We start from the raw sequence: 20,375 nt of genomic DNA, 5'->3' as shown, positions 1-20,375 counted from the left end.
CTGATCGAGGATTTACTAGGATGTTTAGTAGGATATATTTTATGCTTTACCCACAGAGGTGCTATATATCTTCTATTTGTTCTCAGAGTGCATGGTCTTTAAGACTCTTCAGCTCTGAACCCACTAAATAGCTAAACTGGGTGCTTAACAGATGTATCTGTGGAAAACATATGGTAGAGGCAAGAAGCAGCAGAACGTTCCATTTCTGTTGTCACACACACAAAAGACACTACACAGTGTGTCTTACAAACTCCCAGAAGAAAGTTACTGGACCTTTTTATAAGCTGTCATCTCTACAATGAGGAGAGGCGTCTGCACTCGTTCTTTGTAGCAAGAAAAATCAACTCTCTCAATGCAGCTTTCTTTCTCTTCTCTTTCCTCTTCTCTCTTCTTTTCTCTTCTTTCTTACCAAAAGCAAGCCAAATGTAGCCAGTGGAGTGGGCAAGGTCTTTCCAAGGGTGCCTGAAATAAGGGCTGGAAATGCAGTTCACAGATCTGATAGCCAGCCCTGATGGAATACTAATTCTGAATCAGAGGACTGCTTCACTTCAGCATTAAAATTCATTGCCTGGTTATTGTGATCTGTATAAAAGAGATAAGGGCACAGGGAACTCAAGGAGATGCTTGAGGAAAAGCAATAGGATTAAAAATATGGACAAAGTGAAAAAGTAAACCAAACTGACGAGATGAGAAAAGAAAAGGAGCGAGGCAAAAGGCAGAAGTCAAAGCTTGACTTCTCACTGAACAAAGTTTGCTTTTGGGAAAGAGTGATCTTAAACAAAGCCAACTGCAGAGGTCAGGGATGCTATGAAAGCAGGAGGTTCCCAGGGATGTCACTGGAATCCCGACAAGCAGAGTACAGAAAGTAGCCCTCATACAAATGGAGAACTGTAACCCAGCCTCTTCACTGAGTGCATCCCACAGGCCAGTCAGCAGCTTTTCCACTCTTGACAGCAGAGCCTGGGCACAAGGGAAAGACACCTAAAAAAGGTAAGTAAGAAGAAAGCTTTAAAAAAAATAAAATACGTTGACCACCTTCTTTTACAAACAGAAATCTTATTTAGGAAAAAAAATTATTTTTTTTTCCAAGAATAATTGAAATCTTTTTCCCTTCCAGTGGGATGGATGTGTAGCACTTCTGCTTTATTTAGTCAGTCAACAATTCATTCTTCAGCAGTGGAAAGTACAGGTCAATCCTGAGTAATTTTTGCTTGAGCAAACTGTTGAAGCAGAAAATGAAATAAAAAGATTACTGGAAAATTATGTCTCATGCTGCAACAGTTATATGTACATACATTGGAATATTTATCAAGGTGGCATAAATTACAAGGAACAAGGACACTTATTTCAGATGGGAAAATAAAATGGATTTACAAATCAGCTACAAGTGCATGGAAAAAGCCTGAAATCCTTCTACGTATTTCCAAGATATAACAAGAGAATTACAGAGACCTTGCCTTAAATTTTAAATCATTTAATTAAGGCTTTTCTCAGGAGCAGGGAGGAAAGATGATGTAAATAAGAGATTGATTTTGATTAAAGCTGTAAGTTTAAGATGTAGGAAAAATCACTTCAAGTCTGTAAACCAGATTTTCCAGTTTATAAGGAGGAATGAAAGTACAAGTTTTCAGTCATACATTGTGAATTCTGTACAAGGAGAAAGTTAAGCATCTGAAGGCACTTTCATTTTGGCAAACAGAGCAAAGATACAGATGCCAGGAAGGATGAATTTTTATTCCATAAGGAATACACACTGTTAAAGCCTCAGCTGAAAAGTTGCACACAATTTGATCATGTGTGTTTGGAAAAGATAAGAGGAGAAAAGGACCATGTCCAAGGGAACAGTAAACTCACCTGATGAGAGAGAGCCCAGAGGAACCTTGGTGTGATTAATTTAGAAAAAATGAGTGTTGCCATTGGAACAAGCAAATAAAAACTAGAGAGCTCTAAAGAGATTTCAAGTAGAAGCTTAGAAAAAGAGATTTTTTTTCCTCCAAGAAAGGAGTGCTGACCTAAAGAAGTCTTTCAAGCACAATATTATGTCATTCTAGGACAGAGTCCCTTTCTCAGACTGACCATATGCCAAAATCTGTTTGGGGCAACGGGTTTACAATTCTTTCTCCAAAGAATAAGAAATAAGCAGAAGTCTCTGCTTTGAGGAAAAAAATGGAAAATGTAAGGAAATCAGAGGTTTTCACAGAAGGCTTTGTATTACTCCACAGGAGGCCAAACAGCAAAATTCAGCATTTTTCAGGCAGCAGACATCCCTCAAGTCTTGGTTTGAGTTTTAAGCACCCTACAGGGCACAGATGCATTTCCAAAAGTTTGTTTTTGACTCCACTAAATTTCTAGATGCCTTTTACATGTTACAGGTAAATATCCTTAAACCTTCTCAAAACCAACCCTGGCTTGTAGGGCAGCCCTTCTGCAGCAAAACAGATGGGATCTCAACCTGACTCACAGGACTGTTAGTCTGTATTTACAGTAGTAACAGGAGCCAGGTTTTACTGCTTTTGTCTGACCATGTTTTGTTTATTGATGTGGCTGAAGAGTTGGGGGGGTTAAACTCTCATAATAAAACAGTCTGTGACCCTTATTCCTCCAGATGTACCTATCAGAGAGTTACAGATCAGCTGCTGAATCCAAGGAAAGCACCTACTTTGTTATTCAGCCCAATCTGAGGAAACACATTAAGCTTCACCTACAGTTGCATCAGGTCAAGGAAGGCCTTAAACACCCGTTTACCCCAATGTGATTTTTTTTTTTCCAATGCAAACATCATAAATATTTAAGGATCATTTTTTAAAACAGACATATTCGTACCTCTATAAAATGAAATGTGGATGAGGCAGTTCTGATTCACCACAGCTGCTTACAGACAAGTCAGCAAGACAAAAATTGCCACTTTTGCCCAGACAGAGCAAAATCCAGAAATCCCAGAACAGGAAACAATGTAGGCAGCAGTTACCAAAAGCTGGTAAAGATAGTACCACATGCTGATAGCAGCACTGAAAATAATAGTTGAAATCAGAATTTATTACAGGGTCAGAGAAATTCTACTTAACATTTGAGCAGGACTTCACATCTTGAGAGTTTTGAGGAACTACAGCCACTTGCAAGGAATTATTAACTAAATATTAATAACATGGATTCTTTTTCATCTCAAATCACCAGAGCTTGTAAAATAACTTCATAATGTACCAACTTCACTGGAGCTTCGACAGAAGCAGCTAATGACAGCTTGAATTTCCAGCAATACCCCTGGAAGCCAGTTTTGACGTGTCAAAGCAGGACTTTGAGTATAGACAGAAATAATCAGGTTATATGAATGTTTCTGAAGGAGTACATGCAATCTAAAGTCCTGTGTTTCTGCATTAAATCCACATTTACCTGTCTCCTTCTCAGCTCGGCGAAGCTCCTCCTCCATTCCACAGCTCCCACTTGCAGAGGCACCAAAAGGGCAGCTTTTGCTCTTCCCAGCCTTTTGCCCTGTGCGCGGAGATGCTGTTCTGTTCCCCAGACTGCTCTCTACACAGTTTCTAAGCTGTCCCAACTTCTGTAACACTCCGATCATCCCATATATCTCTATAAAAACATAGCTTGCCATGATTATCTTCCTATCCCATCTCTTTATGTCAACAGCTCTACTAAATCCTTTCATCTACTTACTCCTTTTCTTTTTTTCCTGGGCAATAGTAATCTGGGCCTCATCTTCAATGCTCTTTGTGTAATTTCTCTCATCTCTCAGGCATCCCTTCCCCAATGCTGGATCCCTTGATTTAACAGCTTCTGCCACACTCAGACACCCTGCAGGCAGCACATACAACCACTATACTTACATTCCCTTCTGCTCACTGTGTTCCTTGTTAATACTCTCTGCTATCAGCTGAGTAAGCTCACACATCTGACACTTGTTCCTGGTCCATTCAAATTCCCAGTCTCTGCTCAGCTGAATGTGTCCTTTCGTTCTTCTGTCTCCATCAGCATGCCAGTTCCTGGCATCATCTCATTGTAACTTTGAGGCTTAGCCCCTTACAGCTGAGAACAAAAGAAGTTTCTCTTTAAATCAAAGAAATTACAAGTAATTCATAACGAAGACAATTTTTCCTCCCAGATCACAACAGTTTTGATAAATATTCTCATTTTAGGAGAATGAGCACGGTTATTTTTTCTGTTCTCCAGTAAAATCATCAGCCAGAAGTTTTTGTGACCACATGCTCCGTGTCATTCTGTTGCTGTAAGATGGGAACAGGCACAGGTAGGCTGGGGGACAGCAGGGCTGTTCCTCCCACAGCAGTGCCAGCTTTCCCTGGCTTGGAGCTCTGAGTTACAGCCACACACATGGAAGCAGGAAGAGACAGGCTGCTAGTCTGGACTAACAACTGACCCAGTTCAATAGACCAACTGGGTTTGTTAGTTAATCAAAGCTGAGGCCCTGACAGATTTAAAAGCAAAAAAACACGGGCAAAATCTTGGTTGTGCTTCAGTCAATAACAGATCTTTTATTCCCTGCACCTCTGAATTCTCAAAAGATTATGTGGCTCCAAGAAAACCTCTGTGTCAAAAATGCACAAATAATATAGTTAGTATTAAGAACAGCATGAGAACTGTCTTCTGTATTTTGGTTTATATTTGGTCTAACCATAGCCACATATATCTGTGCTGAAACATTCATCACATCTCTTCTACCAAGAGACTGGAAGTTTTTTTCCCCTTTCTCACCTTATTCTGCAAAGCCCTTTAAATCACAGCTCTAAGGGTCACAGTAACAGCTGGCACCTGTAACAGGACTGGAATTTAATCCCTAAAGAGGCACATACAAGCTTACATGAATCTTTAAACAAAGAGAAACTCAAAGAGTGAAGTTTACAGCAGGTGCTCCCTAGTGCAAAACAGCACCAACAAACCCAAAAAGGAATTTTAATGAAAAAAAAAATTAATACAATACTAGAACAGTTATTCATTGACAAAATATTTCATGAGACAACAGAAGAAACAGGTAAGACAAAACAAAAATATAAAATACCTGGAAGTTTTTGTAAAATGGTCGTTAAAACCTGTCACTGAAATTAGCAGTGCAAATAAACAAAAAGCTTAAAATAAATTGGCATTCTGTCCAAGCACATAGTTCTCACCACCAATCAGTTAAACTTTACATTTGCTGAGGAAAACTATGATAACAAACCACTGTTAAGCCCTATTCTCCAGGGCAGAAAGCCCCCAAAGAATCTTAAATTACTGCAAGGGTCCCATAGGTCCCATAGGTGAGAAAAGGGATGACAGAGGAGAGCACTGACATTTCACAGGCTGTTAAAGGATCCAACCTACCCTCAGCAGGAGTGGCAAATTCTGTATTTCAAAACCTCATTTATGGGATTAGATCCAGTGTACCATTCTAGACCACACTTTTCCCCCAGCCCCACACCTGTTAGCAGACTTTTATAATTTTTCAGTTTGGCCCACGGAGCAAAAATGATTAGAATTTATATGGATTTCAACCCTGTAACTTACTGTGAAGTCTAAAAATAACAGAACACTGGCCCTGTTCTTCGACAGTAATTAATTCCCTTTGAAGATGATGGAGAGACAGAAAAATTTGTGCATGTCTTCAGAGAAACTGGTCAAAAGAATGTGATATTCAATTCAAAGTCTTCTGGGAAGTCCCAGCAGGCTCTGGATCTGACCCTTTTATGCCTCCAGAAAATGGCAACACCACACTTTCAAACCAACAGCCACATATCCAAGCAAGACTGTGAGTTAAACTCAGTGTTTACAGACCACACCTCCAGTACCTGCACATTCTTGTGCAGCCCTTTTTCCACCACTCCATTTTTCAGCAGAACAGGGAAGTTTCCAGAGCAGTACCCAAGAATTAACCTGTAAAAACAGCACATTAATTTTGCATGCATTGTTAATTACTAATATGCTTCCTATTAATAAAATATGAACATGCATGCAGTGGTTAAATCTCAGTCTCTTCAGAGTCAAATTCTGGCTGTTGGCTCTTTCATATCCCCTTTTTGTTTTTTCTGAAACAGAACTGCATCTCAGTCTGCCTCTTTCCTGAACTCCCCTCTGAAGCTCCCCTGTCCTCACAGCTGCAGAGAGCAGACCTTACAATGTCAGACTCAGGTCAGATTTCCAGGTTGTCCAAATAAAGTGCACACTCTTTCCATAGTTCCTGCCTTCTGGCATTCGGCTGTGTATGGTGCAGACACAGAATAAACAGAGCAAGCAATAGCAGTTTAGGGCAAACAAGTCCCAAACTAGCTTAGGAAAAACAATTTTTATCCCCCACAGGAAATCATACAGCAATATTATCTTCTGAAGTTTTACTCCTCATCCTTATAAAATAAATATTACATTTTCTCAAGCAGCATTATGATAGTCCACAAAATATTTTCTGCCTTACTTCAGCATGCAAAGTAGAAAAGTGTTTTAAATGGCTTATTGAAAGTTCCCTAAGTTCCGTTCTCAACCCCCCTGTGATGCTACTGTCCATTTCCCAGTGCAGAGTGCACAGTGAGCTCAGAGCTGAACAAGACAAGGTGCCTTCTCAAATTCCTTTTGGAAGCTGGCTGGTCACAGAACTTCACTTCGATGTTGCCATCGCTGAACGCCTCCCTCCTGCCTTCATCCGAGTCCGTGGCCTCTCTCTGGGAAACACTTGGCTTTTGCCTCCTCATCGTAATCCCCGAGTTCCCCAGCTGCCTGGCTGGGGATGTGTTTTCTTTCACAATGCAGAAGCAGATGGCAGACAAAAAGTTCTTCTTGAAGTTCTCGTTCATGAAAGCATAAACGATGGGGTTGCAAATAGAGTTGAAGAACCCTATGATCTGGACAATGGCAAAGATCATTTTGACTGTCACATCATCATACTCCTTTTCAAAGTTGCCTGGAAAGGAGGAAAGAAATATGCTGTAAGCACGTAATGGCGTAAATGCTTACTACTTAGCCCATTTATATCCAGTCTGGCATTAGAAGCTTTTGTTTAAAATCAACAAAAGACCTTGCTGGAAGCTCTCAATATTAGCAAAAGGGTTTCATCAAGGAGGAAAAATCAAGATCTATCACACAGTCCTGCTTTGTACATGTAATAACAGAACCAATTGAAAGAAGCAATTTATGAGCCAGAAAACCTGCCCCATGGCCATGCAACAGCCTCCAATTTGCTAAGTGCAGGCCCTGTTCATTCCAGCTACTCTTTTTGCTCCAAGATTCATGTCCTATTAAATGTGTAAGTACTTGAACACTACTCCCTGTCTTGTCACTGACCACACACAGCTTCTTTCTCTGTGCTGACACAAATCAGCTCAAAGAGGTAGAAATGCATCATCTTGGTCACATCTCTCACTTCTTAATCATTGAGATCACAGAGGACTCATAATTTCTTGAATTCAAATACTCAGGGACCAGACTCTGGATAAATACTACAGAGGTTTATATGGCAAGTAAAACAAAGGTCGTGCAGCACCTGAAATAAATTCCTGAAGTTAGCAACAAAAAGAGAGTAAACAGCGTTTATGGAGTGTTATGAACAACCTTAACATGGGACAATCCAATTTTAATAACCAGAGCTTGTGCAGGTCTGACTCTGCTCAGACAAACATCATTTAGTTCAGCTGACTGGCTGAACTACTGATTTATCTGCTACCATCTTATTTGTGATAGAAGACACAGAAACAGCTGCTGCCTTTGGCAAGTAGAGTAGAATGACTACTGAAAACTTCCTCTTGCTCCTACACATAGCCTGCTGCACAGTCCCACGTGTTAGCCCAGCATCCATGGAGGACATGGGAGAAGAAGAGAGAACAGGGCAAACAGCAGAAAGCAAGCATGACAAGCATTGAGGGCATTTCCAAGACAATTTTCAGTCAAGATCACTGGAAAAGTTCAACTGCATTCATTGAGTATTATCACTACGATGCCCAGAATTTATATTTCCAATATGCCTACCCCATTAAAACCAGGGCAAGTGAAGGCACAAATATTTCATCAGTTTAACTCAAAACAGTTAAATTAAATTTAAATTAAAGTAGTACTTCAAGAAGGTTTATGCTCAGAAATAACTTTTACCTTCCAGCCAGGTACTTTTGACCTTTCAGCAAATGAGGGCAGCACAAAAGACATAAAAAAGAAAAAGAATATGCAGAGATATGCTCACCACCCCAATGGTATTGGGGTTTTTTTAAGTCTTGTTAGGCCTAGCAAACCTCCTTTTCAGAACTGGATTATTTGCTGTACAAAGTCAATGACAACCTCCTTTCTAAAGAGCTTACCTTCTAAAATAGCAGGTGGAGAGTTTGGGTTCCCTCCCACCCACCCACCCACCCTGAAAAAAAAGCTCAATGCAAGACAAAGATTGTTTTTGTGGTTTGTTTTCTTTTGTTTTTTTGTTTAATTCATAGAGCAGGGAAGAAGAAGCATGACTGAAGCAAGTATACCTCATATAAAAGGGATCTCCCAGAAATACATAAGGTCCTTCCCAACCTAAATGATTTTATGATTCAGTAACAATAGGTTTTTTGAAATACACTCATTTTCCATGAGCACTGCAGGTGTGTCTATCACCCACAGGCTTCAGAGTAATTCCTCTGTCACTGGCTATGTATCTCTATTCCAAGAGAGTGATCCAGGATTTATAACCACATCAGCCTTTGCCAGCAGGAGGTATTGTGTAGCTGAATACTACAGCAGCACTAGCTTGTCACAACCTGTGTTTCCATCATAAAAAAAAACCCAAACAAAAAAACCTAAGAAAGGCTTTCTTGTATGACACATGGCAGGTACTCACTGTATTCTATCAGCATGTGAATCACGTGGAAGGGGGCCCAACAGACTGCAAAGAGAAACACCACTGTCACCATCATAACAATTGCCCGCTTCTTCTTCCTGAAATTGCACCAAGACATTCCACACTGAGTCACTAAGCATTGACTGGCAGTTCAGATGTCTCTCCTCAACTTACAGCTGTAACTGTGCTCTGATGGCTGCAGACGCAAACAAAACCCTCGAAGAATGCTCAAAACTCCCTTGGAAACAAAAAATGCAGCATCATCTAAATCTGGTACCTCAATGAGCACCTTTTGTTTCTCCCTCTGGGGAAAGCAGCGCACTTTGCAGCTGCAGCAAGACATGACACGAGTATATCTTGCAAGGCATTTTAAACTCTGTTCAAGCACATGCAAATAAGAGTAAGAGATGGGGGGAAACACATGAAATTCCATTAACTGCTCAAGAAACAAGAGTCCCTTCCTAGATCTTGGAGCTGATTACTCAGAGAATTTGACAGAGAGTGAGTGCAACTGCATTCAACCTTTGCTGGTAGGTGAAGTTCTAGGGGAAAAAAAGCAAGAAACACACTCCCTGCCTCAACTGTAATATTTCACAAACTCAGGGAATACATAACTTTATCCTCATATATAAGTCATACAACTGCATTTATAGATTCCAAGATGGCTCTCTCACTTGAGCTAGAGGAGCAGCACTTCACTGGTAGCAGTTACAGGTTCTTGGGCCACTGTGTGAAACTAAACTGAGGAGTAGCCTGAAGAACCTGTCACCCTAACTCCTGTGAGATTGCACCCTCCTCCAGTTCTCATGTGCAGGTGTCTGCCTCCTTAGGCACTTTGTTAAACAAATATCTAAGGAAATCATTTATCTTTAATCTGCTCGTCAGGATTCTCCTTGCAGTCAATACTTAATGCTCAATGAACAGAACTGCTGGGGGTTTGCAGCACATCAGGCAGCAGATCAATTTGCCAAATGAAAGATAAAAACCATGAGGCCATATTAAAGGCAGCCCATATTTAGTGCTAAACAGCAAAGTTGATAACTATTGATTTTGGTGGCTTTTCACACAGAGCACTCCCATCTGGGCAGTCTCCCATAAACACATCTGAGAACATGCAAACACTTTAGAATCTCTATCAAGTTGTTGTTCAGAGTCTGAGAATTGTATAAAGAACTTTTCATAGAACACACAGAAATAGCGTAGCAGCATTTTCCCCAAGTCATCTTCTAACTGATGGCCTCCATCCTTTAAAAATGAGCATTTCACAAAGAGGTTTAACGAAAAGACTTCAGTCCCAAAGTGTGGCTGCACCATACTTTGAAGAAAACAATCTGGTTAGATTGCCTTAAATTGGGTATCTAAGTGTTAAATAACTGACTGGTCTTGAAAAATTGGTCTGTGCTTGTAGACTTCCCAACAGACAAGGAAATACAGTTTTTGGGTTTTTTGCAGTGGTTTTAAAGAACTTCCAGGGGGGAAAAGTCTTTCTAGAAGTCAAAGTTCCATGTGTGTTTTGCTTACCAACCTTGATATTTTGGACATTTCACTCCCATGAATGGTTTGAAGAACTGAAGCGTCTCCCACTCGTTTCTTAATCCAGAGTTCATAGCCAATTTTTGTGTACAAAAAAAGCATCAACATCAGTGGAAGAAGGAAGAGTATAACAAGAATAAAGGTCGTGTACATCTTCTGATAGATCGGACTGGCCCATTCCTCCAAGCAACAAACATACACTTTTTCATACAGAAAGTCGTATTTAACCTGTAAACAAGTGCAAAGAAGATGAGTCACTGAAGTGTTTACCCCAAGTGTAAAAGCCAAGCACCTTCAAATATTCCTTGCTCTTAACGGAACAACCACAGTTCAAGAGACTTTTCAAAGCGGCAAAAATTCTTCCAAATGCTTTTCCACATCAAGTGTTGGGTTGATACAAATTGGCAAAAAAAAAGGTCAGGACATGCTCTGATTTGCACTTCAAAGGAAACCTTGCCTATGCATTTTACAGGTGAAGATGGTACAGAAACCTCAAATATTAGTCACTTAAAAGAAAGAAAATGGTTAACGTTCAGACTCACAAACAGCAGATTCTGCCAAGCCTTTTTTTTAACCTCCAAAACTGTACAGTAACTCGTCAGCTATAATGACTGGCTAACTAATTATAAACTAAGCACGGTTTTTCCAGATCTTGGGGAACATTTTGCAATTCTGAAACAGTAATCTAAGTCCTACATTGCTGTGTGCCAGTGCACCTGTAAACCAAGAGGAAGCCACAGTGACAGTCACAGATGTAATTAGAGCTCTTTGACATAATCAGGGAGGGTAGACATGACTAGTCCCTATTGCAAGTTCTAATCCTCAGTGTTTCTCATGCTAGCACACAAAACAGAAGCTCCATCTCTCTTATTCCCCTCTAATTTCATTGGAGTTGATTCAATTCCATTGCTAAAGGTCCCAAAAGATGCAGTGTAAGATGTAAATTCCCATTTCACACTGCCATACCTCGAGCCGTTGCACGTGCCACATGGGTGACCCGACAATAAGAGCCAGCAACCAGACTATGCCTGTAAACAAACACAGCTTTTAATGTTTCGTACAACAAGCAGGGTAAGTTTTGGTATGAACAGTTCTACAGCCTCATCTTTGAAGAGTCAGGCGAGGCAGACAATTTTAATAAAGAAAATCTATCAACATCCAGAACAACATCTCTTTTGTTCTCGGGTTTCTGTTTCTCAAACCACCTTCAAGTCTTGGTATTCAAGTGGAAAAGCCACTTAATCTGCTTGAGCAGAGTTGTGTAAGTTCTCTGTGTAACAATGGAAGGACCATTTAGCTGTGACATTGCTTCAGCAGGGCTTGTACATTTTGAAACTTTCCTTAAAAAAAAAGGAAAAAGAAAAGGCTGCTAAAGGTTTATCAGAGGCTTTGTTAAGGACATTTTTGGCTTGTTATTACTATACATATAAGCACTATTCTTGAGCTATTTTATAAACATCACAACTTATTAACTGGTCCTGTCAGTGCCTTCTGTCATGCCCTCCACACTGAAGAATATTTCTTTACATACATGAATACTGGAGATGCTTAAAATCTTACCAAGCATCGTGAAAGCTCTTTTATTGGTGTACTGCCACTTCATTTTTAGTGGATGCACAATTCCCTGGTGTCTTTCCACAGCAATGCAGGCCATTGTAAGAATCTCAGTGACGATGGCAGTGGACTGAACAAACGGTACCATCTTGCAAGCGAAGGCCCCTGCAACGATCACAAAGTCAGGTATGCAACTGCTGCACTGCATGAAACAGCTCTTGATACTAAACTCCATGGCTAGAAAGAGCAGACTAAGATTCTCAGATTTATTTTAACATCTAAACTGCTAACTCACCTATTTAAGCTATTCATCAAATGCAGCTTTCAGCAGTCATTCTTTGTTGCACACACTACATCTGCTAAAACCAAGAGTTCTAAGGACATATTCACTGCAGCAGCTGGACATTTATTCCCATTTGACTTTTGACCACATCTTCCATCATCTGTTTTCAAACATGCCAAGTTACAGGGATATTCATTATTTTTTTATCTTGGTAGATAACTCTCCAGTTCTACGAAGATTTAAAAGTTTACCTTTTCTGCTGTTGCAAATACATTCCTTATGCTCTTTTAAATAGCACTCTGTTTGCACACTTTGGCACTTAATGCATCATCCTGCCAAGTGAGATATATAGAGGAGTCCTCTATGAGGCATAACATAAGAGGAAAAATTCAACCTCCTCATCATCTTTCTGTTCTCCCTCTTCCCTGATTAACACATTATGTTAATGACACTGTCCAAATCAAATGCAATTTCCTGCCTGCATTTTCAAAGTTGCACAGGTTCCCATTGTACTTCTATATCTTCAGATTTTATTGCTGCTACAGCTTCTCAAAAGTACATGTTCAATTTTCAACATATTAGTGATTCTCCATCACTCACCCTCAAGTCCCTACCTTCTCAGAAGCTGGTATAAATTATTCTCTCAAGAATCTTATGTTAACGCCCTTCCCAATCTACTTCTCATTTACTCATTTTCTGACCCCGAGGTAATTTTTATGTCCACATTCTCACAGTTCCCTCACACTCTTACACTTCAGAATCAGCTATTTATCTCACCAACAGTTATTTTCCTTACCTGATCATCAGCTATACCTTACTCACATGCAATCCATAAACTCAAAACAGCTAAAGGAATATCTGATCCAATTTTAAGCCAAGCTTTAGGATGCTACAGACACCTTAAGCAGATGTTAGTTTACGTTCCTATTTCATTAAAGAAAAAGGAGCTCAAGTTTGAGTGCTGGAGCAGTGGCAAAATCAAAAACAAAAAACCAAAACAAACCCTCCCAAACTTTCACCATATGCTATTTCTTACAGTTTGAAAAAGGCAAGATTAAACAAAGTTAAGTCCACTTGAACTATACTGCATTATAAGGATTTCCCTGTGATGCACTGCAGTCCCAGCATTCCCAGATATTCTTAGGAGGCAAAGAAGTATCACTCCATTACTTTACTTAAGGAATAATACAAGACAGTGACTTTTACTGAAGTAACATCAGTCTGGTGAAATTTCCAGTTTGTGCCCAACTATCCAAGGAACAAAGAGAATACCCGAGTTCAGAAGGCAGTAACTCCCCAAACTCCCAGATTTTCACTGCCTTTTACTGGTGCCCCCTCACTTTCTTCCCAGTAACTCCACTGTCAAAGAGCACAGACTACCACCATGCCTTTTGCTGAACTCCCAGGAGGAAAGGCTGCAAAAAACATCTCTTCGAAAACAAGCACACATAAAGTGATCATATATATATATATATACACACTTTTACATATATAAAGGTAACTGTTAAAAAAGTAGCAAAAGGAAAAGTCAACATATCACCTGCAGATTGACCCAACTGAGCTGGACAAGGAGTGACAGAAATGGGAAACAAAAGGATGTTTTTCATCAGACACAGTTGGCTGAAATATAATATAACTCTTCTTAGCTTTCAAAACTTTCATTATTTTATTTAAAAATATGTTTATTTATAAATATACACCAGCCACTCCAAACTGCTTAGATAATTACTAAAGGCTTTCTCCAAGTCTTTTAATACTCTAAAGTATGTTTTCAAACTACAAACATTATCAGCTTTTGTACACATGGAAAAGGAAATTTATTGTTAAATAAGGTAACTATAAGAATGATGTGTCAAAGGCACATATTAAAAACACGTCAAGCTACTTTTCACATTTCACATATTTCTGTTTTTAACACAAAGTAACAAAAGATTTTAAAGGAATATACTGGCTAACATCTTTTTTCTAACCAAGCTGGTAAAAATGTAGCAGTTTAGAACATTGTTTGGAGAGTATATGGTTGAATAGACAGTATTATTCAAGTCTTCTTTCCCTGCAGTAACAGGACTGCTACATATTGTAGTTATTTGTATCAGGTACTGTGCCCTTGTCATGATACACTCAGCTACAATAAATCAACTTTAGATTAAGAATACAGTGAAGTTCTGTATCTCCCAACCAATCTGAAAATAAAAACGGGTTTGCTTTCCTATTTTCACATTAAAGGCACTTGAATTACTTTACTATTTAATTCTTTTTAAGCAATCCATTGTTCAAAACATGATTTCAGATCCAACCTAAAGAGGACAATTTGTGATAGAATAACACACAAACATGAAGAACAAAAGTCTGCTTCGGTGAGTTTCAGCCTGGGTTATTTTAAGTTTTCCCATTGCCTAGTTTTAGTACAAAAGGCATCTCAAAATGCTTAAGGCACTGGACCTGTGTTCATTTCTGCATTGGAGGCAGTATAGAAAAGTGCTGACTTTTCTGAATAATTTAAATAATAATAATACTTTAATTAATACCTTATATACGTATCAAAGTGTTTAACTTTCTACCAGTTAAGCAAACACTTTCAGTAGACTGCCAGTCAAGACAGCACTGCAGCATTTAATACTGACCATTTCCAACTGGGAAAGAAAATGATTTGCAGCAGAACACTGGGAAAGGAAATAACTAAATGCTTTTCTTCTTCAAGAATCTGAGAGGTTCCCAAAAGCATTCCTCATGCACTACTAAAACTCACATAGATTATTCAGGCAATGATTAGTTTCCCCCAATGATAACACATTAAGAAGACTGAAAATACAAATGTTACTCCCTTAAACAATGCTTCGTGCCTTCATTATAGTATGTTGTGCCTGCAACTGTGATTTACCATTTCAACATCCATCCAAAAGATCAGGTTTTTCTTTTATTGGGATAACAAGGGCAAAATCCTGAAACCATCCTCTGGTAAAAGTAGTACAGACAACAAGTAGAACAAGTGTGGGGTTTTTGACAAAGATCTAGATCTCAAGACAGACTCACTAACAGGGAACCAAGCAGGACATGGCAAACACATCCCTGATTCACTTGATGCAAGGCAGAGAATACCATGTATTTCTACATAATCACCACCCCATATGAAACACTAATCAACCTATCTGCATCCTAAAACTTGTTTTATTTCTTTGCCTGATTAATGCAACAGTAAATATTTCACATCAGTGTGTTTCATATTTATGCTAATTACTGATCTGCACAACTTGCAGTAAGAAATTCCCTATGCTCAATATGCAAGCCTCCTTTTGTCAGCATTCTTTTGCAAAACACCCTGCCAATATATTACATACAGAAAAGCCTATTATTTCCTTTACTGAGGCCTTCACTGTGTAACCCTTTCTCAAACCATCTTCATACAGAATTTTACTCCTGCCTCTACTCATAAGCAAGTACCCCATAATACACAATATCAGGACATGGAGAAAGAAGGATAAGGTAAATTTCACCAACACAGATAGAACTACAAAAATCACCCTGCTCTTAACAGAAGCAGATCAATCCCAGGGTATAACCTCTTGCAGTGCAGAAGGCAAACGAGGAGTGCTGTTGTGCCCCTGATCTGACTTACAGCAACTCTTAAGACAACAGAAATTGGGAAGTTTGAAAAAAGAAGGTTCAAGTAACTCCATGTCTCATGTCCAGCTTCCCTGTCTAGTACTGACCCTTGTGGCATGACAGCAGTTTTGAGTATTTGGAAACTATTCAGCATCAAAGAACACTCCAGAAAACAGAGTGAAGAAGTTTCTAATGTTCCCCTGAAGAATACTGAGGTATCACAGGATATCAGATACAAAAGGCCCAGTGATTTCCATTGCTAAGATGCAGCTTTCATCCCTCAGAGAGGAATGTTTACATGTTATAACACAGAAAAGTTGTAAGTAGGGTAACACAAGACATTTGGCAAAGAACAGAAAGCACTTTAAAGACTGCACTGGGTAAAAGATGCCACTTATTTTTCAACCAAGTCTTTAGAGAAGAGGGAACTGTCATCTCAAGGAGCACCAAATACGACAGATACCTACAGAATATCCATCCCTCTGAGTGGCAGCTGGAGGTCAGAAAAGATACACGAGGGCATCTCAAATGCCCTGTGTTCAGGAGTGCCTCAGGTGACTCACCGCTCCCCAAGAGACAGGGAAAGTCACCCTCTGACACCTGTCTTGAGAATACATATTCTACTTGATAAGACACAAAATCCACAAGAAAGATGGAGCATAGCACCAGCTGTACTATAACCTCAAGTTCTGCCGTTATCTTCTGCCAGGGCTGTTCTGTTACACAACCCTGAAGTGACTCTCCAGTCGCCCCAGGCAGTTCTGTAAAGACAGCACTACTGTTCAGACAACTAAGCAGTGTCAGAAAATAAAGCAACTCCCATCATATTTGATGCAGAGACAAAAGCCCAAATTTATCTTTGATAGGGCTGCCACCAGTGCGACGAGACCACTACTGCTGCCTCCCACCTATGATGATATGAGGGTAAATCCTCAACTGCTCCAGCTTGCACCAAGACATACCATTGCTGAAAGCATCCGTTTCCTCTCACTCGAGTTCCCATTTCACCTTTCTTACCCATAAATATGATCCCAGTGATCATTTATGCCAAAGCCACAATTTTCACTTTCTTCCACACTACAGAGATTAGCTTGCAGGATTTTCATTAAAAGTTCCCCAAGAAATTACAGCCATTTCAGCTGCAAAGTTTAAATTTGGAAATTAAATCATGTACTGCCACTATTACAGCCTCGCACAGCTACAGAGATTATTAAGAGTTCAGAGAGTCAAAAGTAAGGCCAATTCACCTTAGTCAATATGGTGCTGCTTCCAGTTGCTGCCTATATAGAGCTAAAGGGACTGTGTTAATGCTGCATAATAACCAGGCACAGTGAGGCACACACTCAGTTTTTTAACTGTAGGTGAAGTTAGGGTGCAAACAAATCAAGATATAAAGTGATTGGCTGCTCAGAATCCGAAATATATTTCTAGCTGTCTCAGGATGCACCACTTCTTTCAGCAGGGATATATTACAAGTCAAACCCCCTTATCTATAACAGTTGGAGCTTGCACTACTCAGCAGTGCTGCATTAAGGTGGACGAGAATAAGATTTTTCAGACTACGAAATGAAAGGCAGAAGGCAAAATGAACCAGCAAATCTAGCAAGGAAAAGACTCCTCCGGGACTGGCAGGCTCTGATTTGCAGTATAACTGTAATCACCAGTCACGCTTCACAGTGTAAGACTTGCAATCAGACACCCTTGGGATACCATCAGTTCATGTCTCGTTTATTTTCCTGAATTTTACATCACACCCCCTGCCCCCAACAGTGCAAGATTAACACCCATCAATGATGCTACTTATTATGTCCTCCCAATACTCTGTTAGTTCATTATCTTACCAGGACCATAAAGGTTGCTATCAGTGTCAAAGGGACCTATGGACTCACTTGGACTGAAGATGCTCTAGCACAGCAAAGAGGGAAGGCAAAAAGCACAGTAAACCCCACAGAGTAATATATTTTAAGATATTTGTTGCAACTGTGCTACACCTTTTACACTGACTACTGCTAGAGTTTTGTCAAGCATCCTCACGAAGAGAAGGGAAATGTAAACACACCTATTTTCTCAATACTGTTCCACCTGCCTGTGCTCTAATCTGCTGTAATTCACCCCACATGGGGGCTTCATCCCACCCAACTTTACTTGATTCTGGTCAGATGTGTGGTCAAGATGACAGACCAGAGCTTTCCTTAAGAGAGAGAAGAATCACACTTCTTATCTTTAAGGAAAGCTACTTAATTCAGTCCTCTCTCCCCTGTATGTGAGACCACTTGATGTCATCAGTAATTACTGTTGTGTTCTTCTGGGAGGAAGGAGACTGGAATTACAATAGTCAAAAGTACGGCACAGCAGTACAGCTGTCAGTTTATCCCATGATTTTTAGTTACACATGCTAATTAGTTTTGGAGCTCAACATCTGTACTATCTTAAACCAAAGTTTACCTCCCCCAAAGAAGCTCATAAGAAAACAGCACAGCTGTCCTTACTAGCAGTAGCCCCAGGGGTGTTGTATTCATCGCTTCTCCCAGAAAGTTCCTGTTTTTCAGATAAAAATAAAGCCCATTTCTCCCTGGGATAGGTATCAGTGGGCTTCTCAAGTCTCCTCTGACCTGTCAATTCCCATCCTGCATTCCAGTCTGTGGGAGGTACTGGAAGTAAATCTCCATGTTCTGAAGGTAACCTTCACTGTCTCCCAACAACAGGAGCACAGGAAGCCTTGGAAATTGAAGCATAAATGTATCACTTTATCAACATCTTTTCTGTCCATGTTGAAATATTCTGAAAAATATTTCAATTTGTTTTTGTGCGTGATATTGTCTGCTACTTGCTGCAAAACCTCCCTTTTATTTTCCCACTTATAACTGTCCAATGCTATTTTAAGAAGAAGAAAAAGAAGATAAATGCAATGTGCAGTCTTACTGCACCTTTGTCTGTTCTTTACTGCTTTGGAAATGGGATATGTAGAAGAGAAAAAAAAAACAACAAAACACACTTTCTGGGCATCAGGGAAGCCTTGGCCAAAGGTCCTTCACATCAACAGGAATACAACATATTTCCCAAAAAACAAGAATTGAAAAAAAAAAAAAGAAAAGCAATTATTTCAACAGAAATTCTGCATGTTCTGTCACTCCCCTGTTTCTCCAAGGACATTCTTTTTCCTCAGAAAAGGTTATGAAGGTATGCCTCCAAGCTGAGTAACTTAAGCTGAATAAAGACTGATATTTCACTTGCCAGGCAAGATTTCATTACTTTGAAAAGACAAAAAGAGACAGTATGGCAAGACCGCCTCGTCAGCACCAACCACACAACGACCCGTTTGCCAAACACACACTACAACTTTTAAGGAATACAAGCAGGAGAGCGCGCTGGGTTTAACATAACGTGAGGGAGGGAAGGAGCGGGGATCCCTCACGGGGGGGGCGGGAATCAGAGGGGATCCCTCACAGACGGCGGGAAGGAGAAGGGGATTCCTCGCAGACGGCGAGAAGGAGAAGGGTCCCTCACAGACGGCGGGAAGGAGAAGGGTCCCTCACAGATGGCGGGAAGGAGAAGGGTCCCTTATGGAAGGAGGGAAGGAGAAGGGGATCCCTCGCAGACGGCGGGAAGGAGAAGGGGCTCACTCAGGGAAGGAGGGAAGGAGAAGAGGGTCCCTCACAGACAGCAGGAACGGCGGTCTCGGTGTTGGCGCTGCCACAAGCGCTGCCCCCTCATCGTCCGCCCCGCCACCACCTCCCTGCAGCCCGGCCCGGCCCGGGAGTGCCCGCCCCAGCACCCACCGCCGAGCCAGTTGGAGGAGATGTTCTGCAGCATGGTGAAGGGGACGCAGAAGAAGGCTATGAGGAGGTCGCTGAGCGCCAGGGAGCAGATGAAGATGTTGGTGACGGTCCTCATGGCTTTGCTGCGGGTCACCACGTAGAGCACCAGGCAGTTGCCGAAGAGCGCCAGGGCGAAGATGAGGACGCAGATGAGGACGAAGGCCACCTTGGTGCGCCCCGGTAGCTCCGGGATGTACACCAGCGGTTGCAGTCCGTAGAGGGTGATGAACTGCTCCCGCGTCACGTTGTTGTCCCGCAGGAGCTGAGCGAACTGCTCCGGGGTGATGTTCAGGGACCGCATCGCGCCCGCTCGGGGACCGACTCCTTCCTCAGCCGCCTCAGCGCCGCCGCCCGCGTCTCGCCATCGCCGGACCGCCGCCCTCCGGCGCTCAAGCCTGCCCGAACCCGGCGGTGTGCAGGGGAGGTAGGGGAGCGCAGAGCCGGGATCAGCCTGCGGGCGATGGGGCGGCGGCGGCACCGCCGCGGCCACAAACTTCGAGCGGCGCCGCCCGCGGCCGCGGCCAAAGCGGGCGGGAGGGGGGCGGCAGCCAATCAGCGCCGAGCGCGCGCCTGCCCCGGCCCCGCCGCCGTGAAGCGGGGACGGGCGCGAGGCGGCTCCGCGCGTGAGGGAGCGCGCGGGGACCCCCTCAAACTGTTCCTTCACAGGGCGGGGACCCCCTCACAGAGCTGGGACCCCCCCAAACTGTTCCCTCACGGGGCTGGGACCCCTCTCACAGGGCGGGGACCCCCTCAAACTGTTCCCTCACAGGGCTGGGACCCCCTCACAGGG

General features: G+C 41.6%; 2 protein-coding genes across 2 annotated transcripts in view; both read right to left on the bottom strand.

The window, feature by feature from the left end:
* The window catches only part of TNIP3 (TNFAIP3 interacting protein 3), a 58,237-nt gene extending 52,973 nt beyond the window's left edge, over nucleotides 1-5,264 (bottom strand). The window contains exon 1 of the mRNA XM_032684969.1: nucleotides 3,391-5,264. The gene's annotated coding sequence lies outside the window, so the exon portion shown is untranslated. The remainder of the gene's footprint in view (nucleotides 1-3,390) is intronic.
* A 117-nt stretch (nucleotides 5,265-5,381) lies between these two features.
* QRFPR (pyroglutamylated RFamide peptide receptor) lies at nucleotides 5,382-20,076 on the bottom strand. Its single transcript, XM_032684968.1, has 6 exons — nucleotides 19,547-20,076; nucleotides 11,888-12,046; nucleotides 11,294-11,355; nucleotides 10,320-10,555; nucleotides 8,795-8,892; nucleotides 5,382-6,895 (listed from the first exon to the last, which is right to left on the bottom strand). The coding sequence occupies exons 1-6, from the start codon at nucleotides 19,884-19,886 to the stop codon at nucleotides 6,492-6,494; spliced, it is 1,299 nt and encodes a 432-aa protein (XP_032540859.1). The 5' UTR covers nucleotides 19,887-20,076; the 3' UTR covers nucleotides 5,382-6,491.
* Nucleotides 20,077-20,375: the final 299 nt, after the last annotated feature.

This window comes from Chiroxiphia lanceolata, chromosome 4 (assembly GCF_009829145.1).
Source record: "Chiroxiphia lanceolata isolate bChiLan1 chromosome 4, bChiLan1.pri, whole genome shotgun sequence".
Taxonomy (NCBI): Eukaryota; Metazoa; Chordata; class Aves; order Passeriformes; family Pipridae; genus Chiroxiphia; species Chiroxiphia lanceolata.
This window is presented reverse-complemented; position numbering and strand designations above follow the sequence as displayed.